The sequence below is a fragment of the Brienomyrus brachyistius genome, chromosome 12 (assembly GCF_023856365.1).
Source record: "Brienomyrus brachyistius isolate T26 chromosome 12, BBRACH_0.4, whole genome shotgun sequence".
Classification (NCBI taxonomy): domain Eukaryota; kingdom Metazoa; phylum Chordata; class Actinopteri; order Osteoglossiformes; family Mormyridae; genus Brienomyrus; species Brienomyrus brachyistius.
In genome coordinates this window covers 22,192,804-22,213,549 of record NC_064544.1, presented here as the reverse complement: position 1 = coordinate 22,213,549, position 20,746 = coordinate 22,192,804, and the positions used below count along the sequence as shown (strand labels likewise).

The 20,746-nt window shown below is 42.1% G+C and overlaps 1 protein-coding gene across 1 annotated transcript; it reads left to right on the top strand.

Annotated features, from left to right (window-relative positions):
- The first annotated feature begins 347 nt into the window (after positions 1 to 347).
- cdc25b (cell division cycle 25B) lies at positions 348 to 8,215 on the top strand. Its single transcript, XM_048971483.1, has 15 exons — positions 348 to 952; positions 1,252 to 1,334; positions 1,609 to 1,660; positions 2,981 to 3,022; positions 3,322 to 3,358; positions 3,595 to 3,696; positions 4,412 to 4,531; positions 4,657 to 4,791; positions 4,885 to 4,968; positions 5,317 to 5,487; positions 5,622 to 5,720; positions 5,994 to 6,056; positions 6,247 to 6,345; positions 6,767 to 7,012; positions 7,343 to 8,215. The coding sequence occupies exons 1-15, from the start codon at positions 738 to 740 to the stop codon at positions 7,481 to 7,483; spliced, it is 1,689 nt and encodes a 562-aa protein (XP_048827440.1). The 5' UTR covers positions 348 to 737; the 3' UTR covers positions 7,484 to 8,215.
- Positions 8,216 to 20,746: the final 12,531 nt, after the last annotated feature.

Here is a 20,746-nt window from a genome sequence, read left to right as displayed (position 1 = left end):
TCGATTAATCAACATATGTACCTTAGTACAATTCCATATGGTACATTCCATTTTGCTTCGCAGCATCTCGTTCTACAGTTTGATTGGCTAAATTCTTTGTGCGGGTGTTCCCTAAAACTGTTCCGCGGGAAAAAAGGTATTTCGCTTTTACGGAATTCTAATTTCAAAATATGTCATTGGTCAACATCCTAAAGCATCACGCTGACGAGAAGATTTTCATTGGCTCACAGGCAATCCCGTTACTAATATGAGAGCCCTCCCATAGAAACGCTTTTGATTGGATAGAGATATGACCACAGCGCAATTTAACGTCACCGATTGGTTATATAGATTGCCGCTTACTTACTTTGTGTTTTTGAAGATAAATAGAAAACGAAGGGCTGCATATATTTATATAGCAAGCTATATCGTCTAAGCCGGAAGAGGATTAGGGAGGATGGTGGCGCGGGAGAGCGGTTTTGTTTGAATTCCTTTCTCATAGCCAGCATCATAGCATGCTGGCTAACATACTTATACACTAATATATTACTCCTTGTAGTTCGCTTTTCGGTCACGAATGGTGCCAGTTATCGTAGCTGTTTTTAAAGTCTCGAGCTCAATGTGATCAGCTAGCATTCGCTAACAGCTCCCGTTTGCTTCATCAACAAAGGCAACTAATTGACCGGATACAGTTGCTAATTTTCCATCTATTCGGCGTCTTGGCTAAGTTCTGATATTTGTTTTTCGCTGAGCTGAAAATGGAGCTACAGCTGGCCCACGGAGAACAGAGTCCTGTTACCAAAAACCCTGGTCGCAGCGGGAAAAATTGCAGAAGTAGACAGTCTCGTTCGCTCCTGGAAATAAAACCGAAAACCTCCCGGGGCGGCATGGATTCCTCTGCAGAGCAATTGACCGTGCTTTCCCCTGTGACCGACTTGGCCCTCAATATGACCCACCTCGCCGTTCTCGGAAGGTATTCAGACGTGGACCTTCGCCTGGGACTAGTGCTGTGCATGAGTGTTATCTAGTGTGTCGTCGCATTGCAAAGTAACGTGTTATAACTAGTTAACATGGTTGATACAACCGATAATTGTCAAAACTTGCTTTTTAAATGTAGTTGGGAGCATACCTTCCTTTACAGTTTATTTGACAGCACATTTGTTCCATTACACGGAGATCTCACAATCCTCTAAGCTGTGAATATTCTTTTTCCAAACTGATGGGTTACCCAGCATTTTAATGTGTATTTGTGTTTATCGTCTAACGTTGCAGCCAATGCGATACTCCAAAGAGAAAGAGAATCATGCCCATCACGAAAATCCCATCGTTTGCCTCCGATACGTCCTCGGATGCAGGTAAAGTCCTCGTCGTTCAACTATATATTTTCAGATTAAGAAATGAAAAGTACATTTACCAAAACATCGGTCTAATATGTTGGATGTGCAATGCATCAAGTGTCTAGACACGCATGGACCACTGTTTTGTGCTTTTTAATACAGTCACACAAGGCCTGGTGTATTTTGGTTTCCCTTGTGTATAAACCATGGGTATTCATGGTAGGCAGTCATGGCGGAACCTCAGTTTCTGCAGGGTGGGGATCATGAGGAATACTGTTTGTTCTGTTTGCAGGACTTGGAATGGACTTCTCCAGCCCGGTGGACCCAGATGACATTGTGGAAGTGTATGTGTGATGTTTTCTTTGGCTACTCCCTGTGGTGGTTTGCAAAGTCTTTTAAAGCTTGTATTGGGTGTCTGTTCCTGAGATTGCACATATAACATTGCTTATGTGAGGATTAACTCTTGAGACCTTGTGTTCGTTAAACAGATGTCTGTCTTGGTAGCTCACACAATGAGCTTTCATGGGGTGCTTGGATAGGCAGCAGGTGCAGTAACTAAGCTTTTAGAATCTGTGATCAAGTAGTTTTGTTGCGTTTGAAAGTCATTGGAAAGTTTTGAATCTAATAGTCGCTGTCCCACTTAATTGTGAAAGTCCTGTTGAATTTTAAATTCGTCTGTCATCTTTAAGTTTGGTTCTGAATGGTTTGCTCTAAGGTTATGATTAAGATTTTAAGTTAAATTTTTTTGGAGATTGTGCTCCAAGTGTTTTTTTTTTCTCCGTCATCATTGTGGATGAAGTTTTTGTAGGATGGTGTGTATATTAAGCTCTTTGTGATCAAATTTTTTATTTAACAATTTTAACATGGAACACAGCAACCCCTCTGAAACTTTATTTGTTTTGTGACTGACAGAATGCCCCAATGCCTGATTGGTAGCGGTGTGCAGTTTGCCTGTACCAGACAGGCATTATCTTTGAAGATTTTGGCCGCTGCTGGCTGGCTGGCTGGCTGGTTGTGTGGAACCCTTGCCTTTTCACTGGACTCTCCTTTTTGAAAACCCCTTTTGAATTGCTAGCTGTTCGCACACAAGACGCGCTGGGGCACTTGAGGTACTTTTGATCGCTGGATGCTGCCTGGGTGGCTGAACTCTTAATAGCCCCCCTTTGAGGGAATTCAAAAGACCATCTGCCCACAGTTCCACATTTGTGAGCTCCCCCTGCATCCCTCAGCTGCCTCCACCTTTGTTAGAGCTGCAGCTGAGACCAAAAGGTCACACGTTTGGATCACGAGCGGGGCAGCTCCCCCCCTGTGCCCTTGAAGCGATTACTTAACCTCATCAGTTGCTAAATGGCCTGAGCTATTGGGCTTTGATGACAATATATGGATTGTGATGATAATGTACTCTCACATTTTTTTTGATTGGAGTTTTCCTGTTACATTTGTTCTTTCTGTTTTTTTTTCTTTGGATTTTGAATAGGACCAAATGCACAGGTTGTCTATAGAAATGCTTTATACAGACTGTCTGATTTAGTGAAGCCCGTTCAGTATCAGTCTTCATCCTTGGCCTACAGCTGTCTTTGTCCTGTATGATAGAAATAGACATTCTCCCTGTCCTTCCATACCAATGTTATTTGCTGATTTGATTCTGCTCTTTGTTTTCACAGCTTTGAAAAACCTCTCATGGGTGAGGATTCTGTTTCCAATATGTAAGTGTTCTGTAATTTGTTTGAATAGTCTGTTTGCCAGTTCAGTTGGTCCTGGACATTCCTCTCATTTGAGGATAAGGCTTCCCTAAGATGTCTGTAGCTTTCCAGGTTATTGTCCTATTTTTGAACGGTCCCTGTGCAGAGCAAGTTTCTTGGGCTGGTCCTATTGGAAGGAACCCTTCCTCTTAGCAGGGGTCATCACACTTAACAGTTATTGTTCTATTAATCCATTATGTTAATTTTATTTTAAAACAATGACTTAATCCATAAGGCTGATTACTGTCCTTTCTTCACTTTAGCAACAAGATGCCAATCCGAAGAATCAACTCGCTTCCAGTACGTGTATAACAACCATGTTTAAATCAGTGCAGTTTCAGATCTTAAAGGCTTGTTTGCAGAACTATATTCAGTCTCAGTGTCTGAAGATGTTTATGGATTTAACTTTAATTCATCTGGTTTCTAGGTAACTAGGCTGATATGTGTTTTAAAAGCCTCTGCATGTCTTTCCCTCTTCCTGCCTGGAGGTTCCTTTCCAAACCTGTGATCACTCGTTCTCTCTCTTCCATATACAGATGTTATCATTCAGTCCTATTGCAAAAGGAGGAGACCCAGAGCACTGTAGTCATCAGACCGTGGCCATTGCTGGGCAAAGCAACAAGGAGAACGTGCCTGATGTAAGTCTCTTTTCTCCTGGGTCTTCTGTTCCCTATTTATCTCCTAAACACAGCTTTGACATTTTTATACTGTGACCTGCCAGATTTTGAGCTCAACTCAATAATTGCCATCATATTGCACGGAGTCAACAATGTCCTTTTATCACACTGGTGTTTCCAGTGGCATGTTCATCATGAGGGTTGACAGCTCCATCTTCCTGGTTGTCCTGTTCTTTTACCTTCATCTTTTTTCAGACATTCTTTTACGATGCAGTTCTCGTGTTACCGAAATAGGACTAGTTCAGTCATTTATATTCCCAATGAAAGTTCAGGCTTGATTTTGTGTAAGAATCCTTTCTTTCCCATACAGTCAATGATATTTTTCACCAGCACTAAGCTTCTTAAGCATCTGTACTCCTCTCCTGTAGAGATTTCAGCAAAGCGTTACCCATTTATTTTTGTGTATTTAAGGGTGGAATCACACTTCCGCAGTGTTACGTTTGTCGTCATCCTTAAACAATCAAATGACATGCTGTTGTTGGTGATCGTAGTTTGCTGTGACCTATTTGAGTCTTTTTTTTGCTGGTTGTCATCAGGTTCCTTGTCTGTAGGTAGCCAGATGGGGGGGTACAAGGTGTTTACCACTGTTGGCATAGTTACAGGCCGGTATAGATGCTTTCCTGTGTTTGTTACCCTGAAGCTGGTTTACATGACCTTCCATTCTTTTTCCTTCCAGGAGGTCTTTGAGTTTAAGAAGCCTACCCGGCCTGTTTCCCGGTGCTATTCACGGCCCCTACCTGGTGCCCGAGGCCGGGAAATGTTCTCCCGCCGTCCCAACTCTGCTCCAGCACTCATGGTACATGTGGCCTCTTAGCTGGTCATGTTCGGGAGTTGTGCAGGAACTCCATGGCCCAATAAGAACTTAAACTTTTCCTACCTGATGGCTTTGTGTATCTCACCTGGCATTCTCTTCCACACTAGCTGTCCCCTGAGCCTACAAGGCAGCTGTACCCAACGGATGATTGCAGTCCTGTGATACTCCGCCATTCCTCTCTCACTTGTTCCTTCAATGATGATGACGATGGCTTCCTTGAGATCCTGGACAGTGACCTGGTGGTAAGTCTCTTAAAGTACACACATGCACTTTTGTTTCTGGTCTGGTGGGTCATCTCATGTTCCTAGTCACGAACGTATGTCCTCGTTTTCCAGAGTGACTCGGACATGCCCTTGGGGATGGCCAGCCTGCTCACCGCTCCCCTGGTGGGTGGAGAAGCAGTGGACAATTCTGCCTCGGTGAGAATCAAGTTTGTCTTCCTATCTCCAGCTGTTAGTGTTTGATTTTGCTGACATTGACTGATAGATGCTTCTAAAAGGAAATTCTGATCTACCATACTGGGTAGCCAGTAATCTTGTACTGTTTTGTGTAGATTATAATTCTTTTGAAGTCTTTTGAGGACTACAAGTCAAATTGGAATTAAAGTGTTACTTGATCAGCATTTGTTTAACCTAGTTCCCAGGTTAATGTGCTATGAGGCTGTTAACTCCTGGCAGTAATGACATTCTCCTGATAACGGCTAATTTTTTGAATTTTTTTAATTAAAAAAAAAAAAATTTTTTTTTTCTTCCCCTGTGCCTGTCCAGCCCATGACCTGTCGTCCTCGTGGCTTATTCCGCTCGCCCTCGCTCCCGTCAAGCACACGCCCTGTCCTGAAGCGAGTAGGTCGCCCTGGTGATGACATCACACCTGTTAGGGTGAAAAGGAGGCGCAGTGTGGCCGGGTCACCCCAGGCCTCTGAGGAGGAAGAGCAGCTGGTCTGTACCAATGCCGGCTGATGTCCGTCCCTTGTGTAGACTACTTTTATGAATCTGAAAGGGGAGGAAAGCCAATTATATTGCAGTGGTGTTTGCTTTCTGCTTAAGTTGGACTCTGTTCTGTCCCCTTACAGGCTTGTCGGGTGGTTCAGAGGTCAAAGTCCTTGAGCCAGGTTGAGATAGAGAAATTGTTGGATGACGATGCACAGGAGCTGATAGGGGATTTTAGTAAGGTATGCTGGATCCTGAGGAGCTCTGAAGCTGCCCATGCTAACACGCACACCTTTATGTAAATCGCCATGTTATTGGGCTAACTGAAAAATCCCCCCATGTCCTGAAATCCAATTTATAAGGTCCTTTGTTTGGCCACCTTAGGGCATTCCAAGCTAATTGCAGGGTATCCATACACCATTTATTCGATTTAATCCCTCGCATGTTCCTACTCACTAATCCACCTAGTGCTGTTTTGTCCCTTTCACAAACCCTCCCGTGCCTTTTCTTTGCAGCCATTTGTCCTGCCAACTGTGGAAGGAAAACACCAAGACCTCAAATACATCACGGTGGAAGTGGTGAGAGTACCTCAATGACTTAGACTGCAGTCCCCGCTATGGGGAAAGTTCCCTGTAAATGGGATGATCAATGGAGCCAATGCTGTGTGTAATACTTGAGGAGGGAAAGCCCCAAGAGGTCTTTCAAGCTGTTTGTAAAGTGGAGGCAATCTCAGGCTCTTTCACCTCTAACTATCCCTCCATTCCTCAGATGGCGACAGCACTGGACGGGCAGTTTGAGCATGTTGTGGAACGCCTCATTGTCATCGACTGCCGCTATCCATACGAGTTTGAGGGCGGACACATCAAGGTACTGCCCTACTCTCGTAACCTATCAAATTTTAAGGATAGGAAGTCTCAAACTGCACTTGTGACTCTATAAACTGGATTTCTTCTAGCACATCGAATCAAAGGCACTACTTTGGGATGAACATTATGGAGATGAGGTTTCCACCCATTTAAGGGCATCCAGGGGCATGCATTAGCTGGTTTTGACGCCCTCCCCCTCCATGATTTTCATCCATGCAACCAATCCTGACTTGAGCTGCAAATGATTTTTGCTGATTTTCAGGTTCATTTCATTTTTGGTCCCTAAATCTAAGTATCTTCCTCAAGTGACCTGCTCAGAGTGTTAGATTTGGATATAGGGCAGACAGATTCAGTAACTTCTCTTCTGCCTGTAGTTGATGGGTTGATGTACTGTTTTGACCCCTCTTATGTCCCTCTCCTAGGGAGCCATAAACCTACATCAGGAGGAGGAGCTGAACGAGTTCTTCTTGAAGCAGCCCATTACCCCTTCCTGCCTGGACAAGCGCGTGCTGCTGATCTTCCACTGCGAGTTCTCCTCTGAGAGAGGGCCGCGCATGTGCCGATACTTACGGGAACGCGACCGTCTGCTCAACCCCTACCCTAGCCTGCATTACCCTGAGCTCTATGTGCTCAAGGGTGGCTACAAGGAGTTTTACAAGGAATTTCAGGTCTGGTTTTTCATTGTTGGCGAGTTAATGCTGCCTGTTGCTTATCCTGATCAGGGAGAGGTGGGGGGTTACAGGAGCCAGTACAGGGAACTTGGAGAACAAGCCTAGGGTATGACTGGGATGAAATGCCAGCTGCCCAAGACTGATTCCGTTCAGGCTGTTGACTAGCACTGACACTGGCCTACAAAGATCTTTCTGAATATTCCTGAGCACTTGTAGCAAACCTGATTTGTCTTGGTTCTCACTTTTGCTCATTAACCCGAAGACACGAGTATAGCTTATTGTTCTGGTAAGTAGCTTCACTGATGCCCTGTGTTCTTCATGTTCTAGGCCCAGTGTGAGCCTCAGGCTTACAGACCCATGATTCACGAAGACTTCAAGGAGGACCTGCGGCGCTTTCGCCTGAAGAGCCGCACCTGGGCCGGGGAGCGCAGCAAGCGCGACCAGTACAGCAGGCTGAAGAAGCTGTGAGTGTCTGCCCACTGCTGCTTGTGCAGACTGCAGCCTGGGTCGTGCCCCGGCCGCATCGAATCTACCTGTATTTATTATGCTGGAATCCCTCCCCCCCCCACCCCATTTTGTGGACTCGCCATCCCAGTCTCGGCACGAATTGGTCAGAGCACAATGGGTCACTGCCAATCTAACTTTAACCGTTCCCCTCATTGCTAACCTGTAAGTGCTGACTATATTAATGTCAAGTGTTCAGGTTTAGACTATTAAATGGAGACCTGGTTCTTGCTTTTGGTTGAAGCACTTAATTTCAAATGATGTTTATATAAATATGGTGGAAGATGACTGTTTGGTCCTGCCCCGATATCTCAGAATTTAAGGGAAGCTGTGTTTGTGAGTTGTTGAACTGCCATCAGAATTGTAGGTTGTACCTTTTAATGTGTTTGGGAATGTTCCTGTCTCTCAATTAGGCTGTCTGTCACATCAGGCTCAAATGGTTTCATTTGGAAGTTTAAATTTTTTAAGTTTTATTTTTAAAAATTGTAATCAAGACTTTATGGGCATCACCCTGTATGTTTGTGACCAAGGTTCAGGATGTACATTGCAGCTCGGATCAGTCTGATCCGTCAAGATACCATGTCTGTTGCTCCTGAAGTTGTCATATGATGTTCTGCCGTTACAGTCCATGGGTTTTAACTGTCACTGCCACCCAATTGTTTTATATATATATATATAAACTTGAATTTTACCTATGCTCTGTCCTTGTGTCTTTGCTTTAACACCACTCCCTCGCTGTGGAAGTCTGTTTTTTATAATACTGGATGGGGTGGTTAGGTGTGTGGTGGTGGTTTTTTTTTTTTTTTTCTTTTTCTTTCCCCCCCTCTCTTTTGGGGGGGGAGATGGGTGTGGCAACCGGTCTATTACCCCCACCACCACAGTAATATCTGGGTGGAGGACGCTTGCCGTTGGTTGGTAACACTGTCTATAGCAGTTGGGAAACATTTTGTTATACCAATATTGATGCCCTTTCATATGTGTGCCTTTGTCAGTAAACTGAACCTTTTTGCGCCCGCTAAGTTGTGGATAAAAGGCCCTGGATTGTTGCTTCGAGATCTGATTGCATAGTACAGTTTATCAAACCTTGCTGTATCAGTCTGCATACAGCAGAAGTTAAACTGGCAAGTGGTGCCTCCACAGAGTGCCTTGCTCTGGATTTGTGGTCATAGTTGAACATTTGCTTTTCAGTCCAGTCTCCCTTGTCACAGTTGCTTCCTAGACATCTGCCAGTCTTGCATTCCAGGCACCACCCACACACACCCTTAGGCATGTGGATGCTGGTCAGGTTTACACACTGCCACAATAGCTATAGTTTTCACTTTGTCTTGCAGTTGTTGCAAAAGCATGGAACTCACCGATATGGAATTTAAAGGCCTATTGCCAAAGGATCCAAGTAAACCATCTACTGTTATGCACCACTATGGGCATTTGCAGTGTAACGTGCACTATGCCCTGACATCTCCAATGATTTATGCCGACCTCAAACTCTTCAAGCCCCTCATTCCTACCGACTGCTATGCATGACAGACCGGCTTTAGAGGGTTTGCAGTTTCATGTTAAAGTTGGTTAGCTTACATCTGTAATATAACTACTAAAGAAGCCTGTTTTGATCATTTGCAATTTACAAATACAGTATGTCTAATTTAAGATGGTGTTTTGGTTTGACAGGGGCAATGCATATTAATGACACTGTTGCAAGCTTGAATAACTAGCATATGTTTTTATCTGTTCTCCCTGGAATCTTCTCTTAAGAGCACACAAAGATGAAAATCATTACAAAAATCATACAATAAAAGAGAACTGATCTCCTTTGATGTATTATATACAACTGAAAAACACACACTTATGAAAAAACAAAGCACAAATCAATGCCAATTAAGACAGGAAAGTATGGTCCTCTTCTAGTGTACACTAGTTTGATTACTTAGCAAAATTCTTTGAGAGGGAAAAAAAAATAGCACTGTGTTTTGGTGTAGTATTACAATCTTGCGGAGCTGAAACTGAAAAAGAATTTGGGCAAAGCTACTTTGTAGTTTGAGCAGAGAAATGCATGTCATAAACAGGTCAGACTTGTACAGGAAGTGGAGAAACAGAAGTTGATGATGGCTAAGTTTCATTTTGACGTGCTTGGTGTTCCCTTCATCTTTGCAGAGAAGGGCGCCGGTTCCTGTCCTCTGAATGTGTTTTCTGCAAATGATCTGTCACACCCAGCCTGCAGATCAGAAATAATTCAGTGGTGCCACAGTGTGGTTGATGCAACTGCAAGCTATGATTCTAACAGCCGTCATCCGTTTTAACCCCTGACGTAACTGTCCATGACAGATTTCCACTTCACTTGGCAGGAACAGTGCTTGTTTTTAGTCTTTCGTCCAGTTTTTCAGAGCTTATGCCCTAATAGTTTGTGACACTGAAATTAAACTTGGGAATTTTTGAATTCTAATGTTCCTTAGTGTAAGAGGTTCCTGTCGGAGCCCACAACTCAAGCATGCATCCTGTGACTAAAGGACATAAGTTCTTTGAAGTATTTGACTGATAAGACATTGGAACAATGGCTTTTATGTCATGGCAGATGTTCCTGTCTGTCCCCTCCAAGACAGCTGTCCCTCCTGGCTTACCCATGCCCCCCATCTCCTTTTCCTGTCCCAAAACATGTGACTCAGTCCCTCTCTCTCTCTCTTTTTTTTGACCAGTTTCTCCTTTTGTTTTTCTCTCCTACAGATTAAATCTTGCTTATGATCCTCTATATATATGGTCTGTAATAACTTTCTCACTGAGGTTTGATTGAATCGATCGATTATTGCTGTTATAGTATTTCACTTAACCTTTAAAAAGTTTTCTTTTCCGCAAAGAGGGTGACTAAACGGTAACATGCATCTTCCTCCAGTAACAGGAACAGCCTCACTGGCTTCCAGTTTAGTCACCCGCTCTGCTTTCCTGTCCGCCCCTTCAGCAGCCAACCCTTTGGAGACACATGCAGAGCTCAGCATGCCACAGAAGCTGTTTACGTTTAAATTTCTGTTCTTCCTCTTCGCCTCATAATAGCTCCTTTATAGCATCATTCCTAAAGCACTGGGCCCATGCATATTTATAGACGAATGAATGTCTGAATTTTGGCACACTTTGCCACTTGAAGCCCATTTTGGCTCATTGTTAAAAACTCTCTGCTCTCGTGTGATAGAAAGCTGCTGGAGTTGTTTCAAGACACCTTTTAAGTCTCTGATGTGTAGATCTGTATTTTTGCGTTACAACTCATCCCAAAGATGTTCTGTCAGGTTGATTATTCTGGAGTAAAACACCTGTGTTTTATTGATCAAATACAGTTATACTCAGTACAATGAGTGAAAACACACCCACTGAGCTGCAGTTAGAAGAGTGTTTGGTGAGATATATTATGTTTATATGTATGTATGTATGTGTGTTTGTGTGTATAATCTATGTACGTATGTATTTGTTATATATTTACATTCTACATAAGTTTTATTAGATAATTACTAGCAATTCCTCATTTAATTTATATTACTTTAATTGAATGAAGTAGCGATGAAGTTTGCATTAACTTTTGAGGACGTAAAATGTGGACAATCAAAACCGGTAGAAACTACAGAAATTGTAATGTGCCTTCACGTTGTACATGTAACATTTCATATTTTTTCATTGTGATGATACAAATACAAAGAGTATAGCATAGTATCAGCATATGTCAAATGACACTTCTAAAGGCGTTCTGGATTTTGCACACAAAAGACGCCAAGTAGCTGAAATGTTTTTCATCTCCTGATTTATCATTACTTTATGGACACTTTGCATGTAATATTTTAAGCTGCTTAGTAGTACCTTTAACATTTCTTTGTAGGAATGGGATATTAATTTGTCAAGTGGTGTGGAAACAGTTCAGTTGTCGGTGTTTATCAGCACCGTGTCTCAGGATATGCACAAAAACACAAGAACCTGCTGACCTTCAAAGGTCAAGTCGCAGTCCTGAAAGTGTGAAGCAACTCATGTTTTGTGATTAATCATTTAAATAGAAAGCGGTACATGGTTGGTCGTAAATACTGCATGTTTTCATTTTCTTGCTGGTGAGCCTTTGAAAAAATGGAAAGGGACTGAGTCACTTGATCCTATCGACTGCAAGGTACAGTGGTCTTTCTGATAGAACATGAACTTTATCCTTTTCTGTGAGAGTAATACCCTTCTCAGTGAGTGCTATGGGATCGTGAATAATCACAGAGCACCAGAGTCTTGCTGATATTTTCAGGTTTTGGTTTAATAGGTATTCTTATCTCAAAGATAATTATCACACTGATATGTATATTATAGTCACTAAACTGGTTTTAGGTATAGATATTATAAACTTTAACACCTCTTCAGACGTGTTGCCTGTCTTGCCAAACTGATGGACCTGCACCATGGTGAAACCGGAAGCTGTGCATTTAACGTGATTAGCGCCATCTAGTGGATTTCACTTCATGTTGCAGAAGTTTGTTTCGCTGGACTAAAACAATTCCCATGCAAAATTTTTTTTTAAATTAATAAATCGGCCAAACGCACATTGCACAACATTAAGCTTTGCCCCGTTTTTTGCTCAGGAGTGCATGTGGAATAAAAAAAAAAGAAATAGTGGGGCATTTTGTTAAGGATATTTTCATCTTGCTGATGCATTTTTAGTCTTTAAAGAGGCAATTGGCTGACTGCATGGATGAGCATGTTCTCTTGAGATGAGACTAAAGGAAGCTTTAATTATGTGTTTGCATATAAAGAGGTGATGGGTTGGATGTCTGTGGTAAATTGAGGCACAACATGTTTTCCTTAATGAATGAAGGAAACTGACAGACATGGAGACAAATTGGGGAAAATGTAACACAAATACATATATACAGTTGCAAAGAAAGTATTTATTTTAGAATAACCTGACTCAAAATATTGTTACATTTAAATGAGCTACACAGGTACTTAATTTTATAATGGATGTCCAATTTCACAGCTGAATTTACTTACCAATGCAAATATGTCCCAATTCCACTGAAAGATAAGTGATTATGATTGAGCCAAAATTATGTCTCGGGTTAAAATGGGTAGGTAACAAACCCCTCCCTGGGAGTGCCTCATTCCGGGACTTTCTACAAGGTTCTGTCAGTTTTTTCCTGAGGTGATTTGAAGCCCAACTTCAGTTTAATTATTTGCCCCATCTGCTCTCCCTGGGAGTCTGAATGGAAGTGAGAGAATGCAATTAAAAGTACCATCAGTAAGTACAAATGTCATGTTATTTAGAATGAAAGAATGCAGCATTGGAAGTGTTGCAGAATAAATAATTTACAACCCTTTGGCCTACTGGAAAGGAAACCACACGAGCTTTCCTGAGTTAACCCTTTCCTGCAAATTCTTTGCTACAGCTGCTTTCTCTGCACCTAGTGAGAGCATCTTCAGTGTACAAGGAAAAAGAATCAGGCCAGAATGCTGAAATCTAAATAATAAAACCTTTGAAGGTCTTTTGCTGATTAAATGTAACACAACAATAAGTCACAAGAGACTCACTGTGCATGTCACACACTGAAAGACCACACTACCCATCTGCAGTACTGATGCCTCCCTTCCAGATGCACTGAACAGCTTCTACACATAGTTAGATGCCCTGAACGATATGCTCATGTGAAAAACCATCCTTTCTCCTGAAGAGCAGGTACTGTGTTTGTCCACAACTGACATGAGACAAATTGGGGAAAATGTAACACAAATACATATAAACAGTTGCAAAGAAAGGATTTAATTTAGAATAACCTGACTCAAAATATTGTTAAATTTAAATGAGCTATACAGGTACCCATGAAAAGCCGATGGACCGGACAACATACTTGTCTGTGTGCTCAGTAGGGATGTAATGATGCACTCAACTCCATTCGATACGGTTCACGATTCTGAGTTCATGATACGATTTTCTCACGATTTTTTAACAGAATGAGCTGCAGACAAATTCAAAAATATTCCTTTATCTTTCTAAACTGTGCAAAATGTGCCCTCTTCTTAACAGTGCAACTGAAATTTAACAAAATCCTGAATCAAATTAATAAAAAAACTAAAATCTTCAAATCTTCAAATAAATAAATGGTAACGCTTTACATTAACTGCACCTTCATAATGCTTTTATACTGCACTCATAAAACGTTCAGTACACCTCCATAATGTATTCATTAAGTCTTCTTCAGGTAGTCCATAGTACCAAAACATCCACTGGGAAGATTTACTTTCGCTATAGACTCGCATAGCACAATGAAATTCACAAATAATGTCCTTTTTTGTAGCTTATTTGCAGTAGTTTTGGGTCTGATTTCACATGACCCTGTCATTGATTATTTAATTTCATTTAATAGATTTTACGACAATGCAATGGTGCAATTTTGCTGCATGTATAAGAAGATAGTCCCGAATTTTACCAAATATCTATGAGATTTTGTGTGTCGCATTCAGTTTTTCCTGGATACGCTTGTCAGCCTAGATTTCCAGCAAACACTGCACCTCTGCCATAGACCAAAGTAATCTCTTTACCATTATTGTTTGTTAAATGTTTGTCGCTGCTTAATTTGTACAGCCTACTTAATCCATTCCTTCTCGGTCTAGTTCACGTATACTGTACATGTGTGCATGCGTGTGCCAGTTGCCTCACTGGGATCATGCCTGTGTTCTGTGCTCGGACACAGTTAGTGATCACACTACATGTGTACTGTGCCCAAATCCATCTGAACCTTGTCAGGCCCACCTCTTTAAGTTCAGCATACTGTGCCTGGGCATAGTATGGACCGATCACACTAGCTAAACAAATTGGTCTTTGGAGTTCATACATTCTCAGGCACATAAGGATTGCCTAGTTTGAGTACACCCTAACATTTCCCAGAGTCTGGCAGTCATTCCCATGTGCTACAAGGTCACCCCACTATACCCATGCCAAAGAAGTCTTCTGTATCATTGACTCAATGACTACCACCCTGTAGCACTCGCATCTGTCATGAAGAAGTGCCTCAATAGGCTCGTAATGGGGCACCTGAAAGTCGATCTTACCAGTGGATGTTTTGATACTATGGACTACCTGAAGAATAACTCAGTTCTCCTTGTGAACTTTCCGTCTCTTCTGTACCCATTTCAATTCTCTCAGCCTCTCCTCTAGTTACCGTCCTCAAAGCGATGATCTCACCGAAAGGACCAATCAAGAAGTCACCAAAACTCACTGACTACTCTCTGCCTCCTTTCCCCATGACTGGGTCCATTACCTCTCCTGGGCTGAATACACACACAAATTGCTTGCCTAACAGCCTTTTTGGCTGAGCGTCTTCCAATGTGTCCTGAGGTACCAGCTATCACTGGTCTCATGGGACTCTCCCCCAAATCTCTCACATGTGCTCGCGGACTAACAAGCAGCTTAATTGATACTCACCTGCCCAAGCACTCAGTGTGAGGTATCGTTTGTGGAATGTGAAATACTGAGCAGTTTATCTCTCTCTTACGTCCTGGATTTGCTGTCCTCTCCTCCTCAGCTCCTGATTGCCTCTATCCTAGCCTCCCTCTGATTTCCCCGGTATCATTACCTTCTCTTCTCTGTATAGTTGTAGGACTGCCTTCCCTGGCTTCCAACTCTTCTACCTCAGCACCGATTTCTGCCTACCGATTCACTGCCTGTTCAATGTTTTCTCTCAATAAACCTCAAATGCCATGGGTTTATGCCCCTACATGTTCTGCCCTTGTCTGGCAATCCGGGAAAGAAACCATTACTGGCTGCTTTGTTCACTGTCTATGTCTCACGGGACCAAGCAGGCATGGTGAGCATCCCATTTCTGTGTCACTGTTCTGTCAAAAAATGCTGCCTTGACAAATTACGCAACCGCAGTGCGCTGCAATCAATGTGCTCCTCTATTGATAAACGCTTTGTTATGGATCTTATAATTACACCCTGGGTGCATTTTAAGAGTATGGGGAGTATTTTTCGATAATGTCAAGACCTGTGCGTCCAGTCCTCGTGTGTGCCACACCCCCTGATCATCCTCGTGTGTTTCCCTGATTGTGCCTGGTTTTCTATCAGTCTGTGTATTTAGTTCGCGTCTGAGTCCGTATTCCCCAGACTTGTCATTGATGTTTGTCGCTGTCTGCCCTGTTCGTTTCATTCTAGCCTGCCTGCCACTTCCTTCCCCGCTTCCTGCCTGCTCGTCTGCCATCGGTCATGACAGATAATATATTAAGATATCTTTATTTAGGTTTTCTCATTACAGCAAGGGTAGCTTATATCGATAGTCAAATATTCCTCATGAAATATTGTCAGTAAAAATTGACTTTACACAATTTTTACTCAACAGGTATTGTAGGAGTGTAGGAAGCATATTGATAACTTGTGATGGTATATTATTTAGAATTTTCTCTTTGCATCAAGGGCAAGTAAGGTTTCTATTCATAGCTTAAAGTGGAATTTCTATGCTTCCAACTTTGAAGGGAACAGTTTGGGGAAGGCCCTTTTCTGTACCAGTATGACTGTGTCCCAGTGCACAAAGCAAGGACCATTAAGACATGGGTGGATGAGTTTGGTGTGGAAGAACCCGACTGGCCCACACTGAACCTGAACCTCAACCCAATCAAACACCTTTGGTATGAACTAGAATGGAGATTGTGAGCCAGACCCTTCATGTCCATTATCAGTGCCTGACCTCACAAATGCTCTTCTGGATGAATGGGGAAAAATTCACATAGACACACTCCAAAATCTTGGAGTAGCAGCTGTAATAGCTGCAAAGGGAGGGGAGAGGACAACTAATGAATTACATGCAAAGCTTAAGCTAACAGTAAAAATAGTAAACAGGCCTAACAGATTTAATCATAAAACTTCATATTTCATTGTGTCAACTTTTTAAAATATAACAGTAACAATTGTTTTTGCATGCTTCTTCAATAAAAATGAACTGAACTTTAAAATGTAAAAATTCAACCTTTTCCTCCTTTTTCTGTGCCTTGCAGATATCATCACCATCAATGATACGATTTTTCTCACTGCAGCTTTGGTGAAACCATCTATGGTAAACGACACAGCCAATCCATTCCTCTGTACACTTGGAATCATCTTTGTTTCCATACACCCACCTGCACACAGCACATGGGACCTGTGCTGTATTCTGTGCTTTGGTTTGCTTATATTTTTTCTTGTTAATGGCTATGGCTCTGGATTTCGGCACTCCCTTTGCTGCAGCCTTTTCATTGATGGATTGAAAGTGCTGTGTGCTTGTTAAGTTGTAAGGTAGGGGCTTTACCCTGTTTCTCACAGTTGACCTTTCACGGGTAGGTATTGTGATAAAGTCTGCAAAGGTGGTTCCTGCAGTTCCCACCTCAACTTCACAAATGGGTGATGGGGGTGTAGTTAACATCTCCATTCCACTGGGTGAAGCAGTGCTCTGTGGTGATAAGTGCTGAGGAGAAGCTTGGTGGAGGACAGTGAAATGAGTGCTGGGTATGATGGTAAATGGTGTTGCAGGTATGATCTATTACCCGCTTTGTGGTCATGCTTGGGGCAGAATGAGAGGGACTGATGGCATCTAAGTCCATCCATCAATTTTCCAAACCGCTTATTCTACTGGGTTACGGGGGGTCTGGAGCCTATTGCGGAAGCAATGGGCACGAGGCAGGGAACAACCCAGGATGGGGGGCCAGCCCATCGCAGGGCATCTAAGTCGACTGGGTAAATACCACTCCCTCTAAATCCAGCCTGAGCAGTCTGTACAGTTGCTGTTTTTTCCATGCTTTGGAGAAAACAGCAAAAAAAATCTTTGTAGCTTCTTTCCTCCGGTCTACCTGGTCATATTTTGTCCCTCCAGGTTCCAATTATGTTTTAAGCTTTTGAAGAAGGACCGATCTGTTGGCTGTACAATGTGTGCGGTGTGAGGTGGAAAACATACTACATGCACATTGGAGTTCATCATTAGCATGAGGAAGACCAGATTGAAAACATGGCTGCTGTGTCCATCAAGCAGCAGCACACGTGGTCAGAGATCATCGTTTGGGAGCATGGCAACAAACTGTCTGCCCCACTGCAAGAACAGCTCAGTTTATCCAACCATTGTCAGACACTTTCACCATACAATTGTTTGGAGCCTCAAACAGTCATTCTGAGCCGTTTCCCCTTAAAGATTAAGAGGGAACCATACTGTCCTGAACTGGCCAGAACAGTTGTTGTCTCACCCCTCTCGCTGTTATTAGGTAACATGGGGTCCCTACCTGAGAAATGACCTTCGATGAGATAAAGTGATCCTGGAGCCCAGTTTCGTCACAATTCCAGATGTGCGATGGCACACCCTGAATCTCCAGTTCACTCAACAGCTCCTCATAGTTTGCAAACCACTGCTGAACGACTGTGGGATTGAAACATGCAGCTGTGTGTCAAGTCTACCAGCTTTTCTTCTCCCCCCTTTGAAAACACAGGATTTCTCCCTATTCCATGCTCATGGCCTTGAGCTGCGTCCTTCACTCTGCGCTGAAGAGTAGATATTGGAACATTCCAGGCCCGCGCTAAAAGTCTTAGCATTGGCGTCTGTCTTTCCCGCTCCAGTTTTTATTGTACCTGCCATCCTTTCCTCACTCCATACATGTAGCTCTCTGTTCCTTCACCTCTTTATCTTTCTGTTCTGCCTCTCCCTCCCTTGGTGCCATTATACACTAAAATAATTGAACAAATTCAAGTTATCAACTTTTTCCCATTTCATAAACAAATATTATTATTTATATATTATGTATACTTATCTAATATATATATATATATATATATATATATATATATATATATATGTAACCAGGTTATTCTGTTTAATGTATATAATTACACAAAATCAGTTTATTTTGAATTTGTTAATTTGCTGTTTCAACACTTCGTTGGAGTGCGTTTAATAGAAAATTGACACAACGCAGATAAACCGGTTACATATATACTATTTAACGACAAGTATTTAGATTACAAATGATGCTTTGAAGAAAAAAATGCTTTATTTTTATAGATATGCTGTTGTATAATTAAAATACTTCATTCTTGCGGTGTTAACGGTATAGTGTAAATCCACACCGTGGCGGACAATCACACCGGTAATGACTGACACCGGTGTACCGCCCACCCCTAGTATAGCTCACATTTGGTAAGTTCCAACAAAAAATATGCTCACATAATTCAGTATTCAAAATTTCTGTTGCTATAGATCCGTCATTCTGACATAATCTCTTCCCCATTCTTTTTATGGTAAAAACAACAGATCTCCGAACACTTCTAAAAATATCAGACTGTTTTTGCTTTCATGAACCCAGGCGCAGATCCTGGTAAAGGTCTGATAGGTAATTACCCCGGGTGGCATCTTCTGAGGGGGCGCCAGCTTGGTTCAGATTGTCCCCAGTGTACCAACGAAGTATGCCACTATGAAACCCACTGCATACTGAATTTTAGCGTAAGTTCATGACTAATTGACCTTTTTTGCACTGCAGTACAACATTTGAAGGATATAACATGACTCCTTTGCCACCTGTTGGAGTTTATTAAACCAGCCCCATTAATGGTATGCTTAACGAACACCTAACCATGTTGTTATGAACTAGAAATATATGGCCTATTTAGATATCTCATGTTGCGTTTGCTGGATTTGAGCCACGTATTGCTGTAGTTTTTACACTGGAGTAGGAGAATGAAATGTTGGTTGTAGGGAGGACAAAGTGGTGAACAGTTGAAATAGGAAAAGAGACAGAGAGCCCATGAAACAAAGCCTCAGAGACAATGATGTAACGTGGATATCAATGGCAGCATTCGAGAACTGCTTTTAAGAATTAGTCAATTGACGATATACTTCTGCTATAAGTTTGAGACCTAGAGCTTATACTAAGGGGTATAACAAAAGCAGTTTTGTGTTTTTCTTCCTTGTAAGGATACAACTTGACTGTTCCCCAGAGCAAGATCCTGGGTCAAATATTCTAAAAAATACATTATTTGTCCACAAGAGGTCAGTGTTTGATCAAGCATCCCTTATATAGGTGGTAAAACTGCATAAATGTGATGAAAAGACCAGAAGAATATTTCTCCCACTACACCTGTGTTGCTTTGTGGCTTTTTCCTAACTGAGGTTTAATAAGAATTTGAAACTTAGTTCTGCACATCAAAAGCTTGGTCTACATCCGGGGAAAAGCCACACAATGGAGGTACAGTCACCAGTTCACACTCAGGAGGGTGAGGGGAGGAAGATTAGAACATGCTAATAATACTTGTGTCCATTATTAAAGATGCAAAATTAACTGTAGGGAAAAGTTTAAAAGATACTGCGAGAAAGGCAGGATTCCACGGTGAAAAAAACAGCTAATGCATGAGTGAGGTTGGTTGCCGAGACAACGGTGCACCCAAGCCAAAATGCGTACATCCGTATTACCAAAAATAACTTTTAATATTAATGATATGGTCTGCTTTATGTACGTACACTAATAAACATTAAATAACAAAACTATTTATGCAATATTTTGGCAAGTTCCAAATTTAAGTTCCACTTTAATTTTTGGACGTTCACTTACATAGTCTTCTTGTACGCGATCATAAAATCATGGAAAGATTTATATGTTTGATATAAAATTCAGACAAATACATGTATGGGTCTGCAAAGTTTTCCAAAATATCTTCTAGCTGTTTGCTGTTGAGACCATTAAAAGCTTAATGTTTTTTGCAATTTCGGGTTTGGCCCATATCCCCCCAGGAGTGTATATAGCTTCATATTCCTGCCTGGAGCTTAACCCTCAAAGAAAGGAAGTACCTTGCCAACAGGGCCTGCAGCAGACACCTAATGAGGAGAAGAACTGAAACCTGCAGATCCGGAGCTACATCGGTGTGCTCCAAAGAGCTAATGGCCGAGGCTTTGTGAGGCTTGCGTTAACCATTGTATACACATGCTGTTTGGCATGCCTGTGTGAACCGAAATGCTCTGAAGGCTCCGTCATGTCCTGGGCTGACTCTTGACTTTGAATGTGTATGTTCATGCCTACAGTACATTGGCAGGCCTGCACGGTCCCTTAAATTCCTCTGATGGCTTTGGACACCAAAGTACATGTAATGATTGATATTGTGGCAATGAAGGTTCATCCACTCCAGGGTTTTGTTGTACAGGAGAGCAACTCACTTAAGTGATCTGCATGCTGCATGTTTTTGTTTTGGCTCAACATGCTCTGAAATGCACTCCCTGAAATGCACTC

Bases quoted from the DNA above. Each gene is read 5' to 3' on its own strand.
- cdc25b (XM_048971483.1), top strand. From the start codon at position 738: ATGGAGCTACAGCTGGCCCACGGAGAACAGAGTCCTGTTACCAAAAAC. The intron at 1,661-2,980 runs GTATGTGTGATG...TTGTTTTCACAG, and splicing joins CCAGATGACATTGTGGAAGT to CTTTGAAAAACCTCTCATGG. The intron at 3,697-4,411 runs GTAAGTCTCTTT...TTTTCCTTCCAG, and splicing joins ACAAGGAGAACGTGCCTGAT to GAGGTCTTTGAGTTTAAGAA.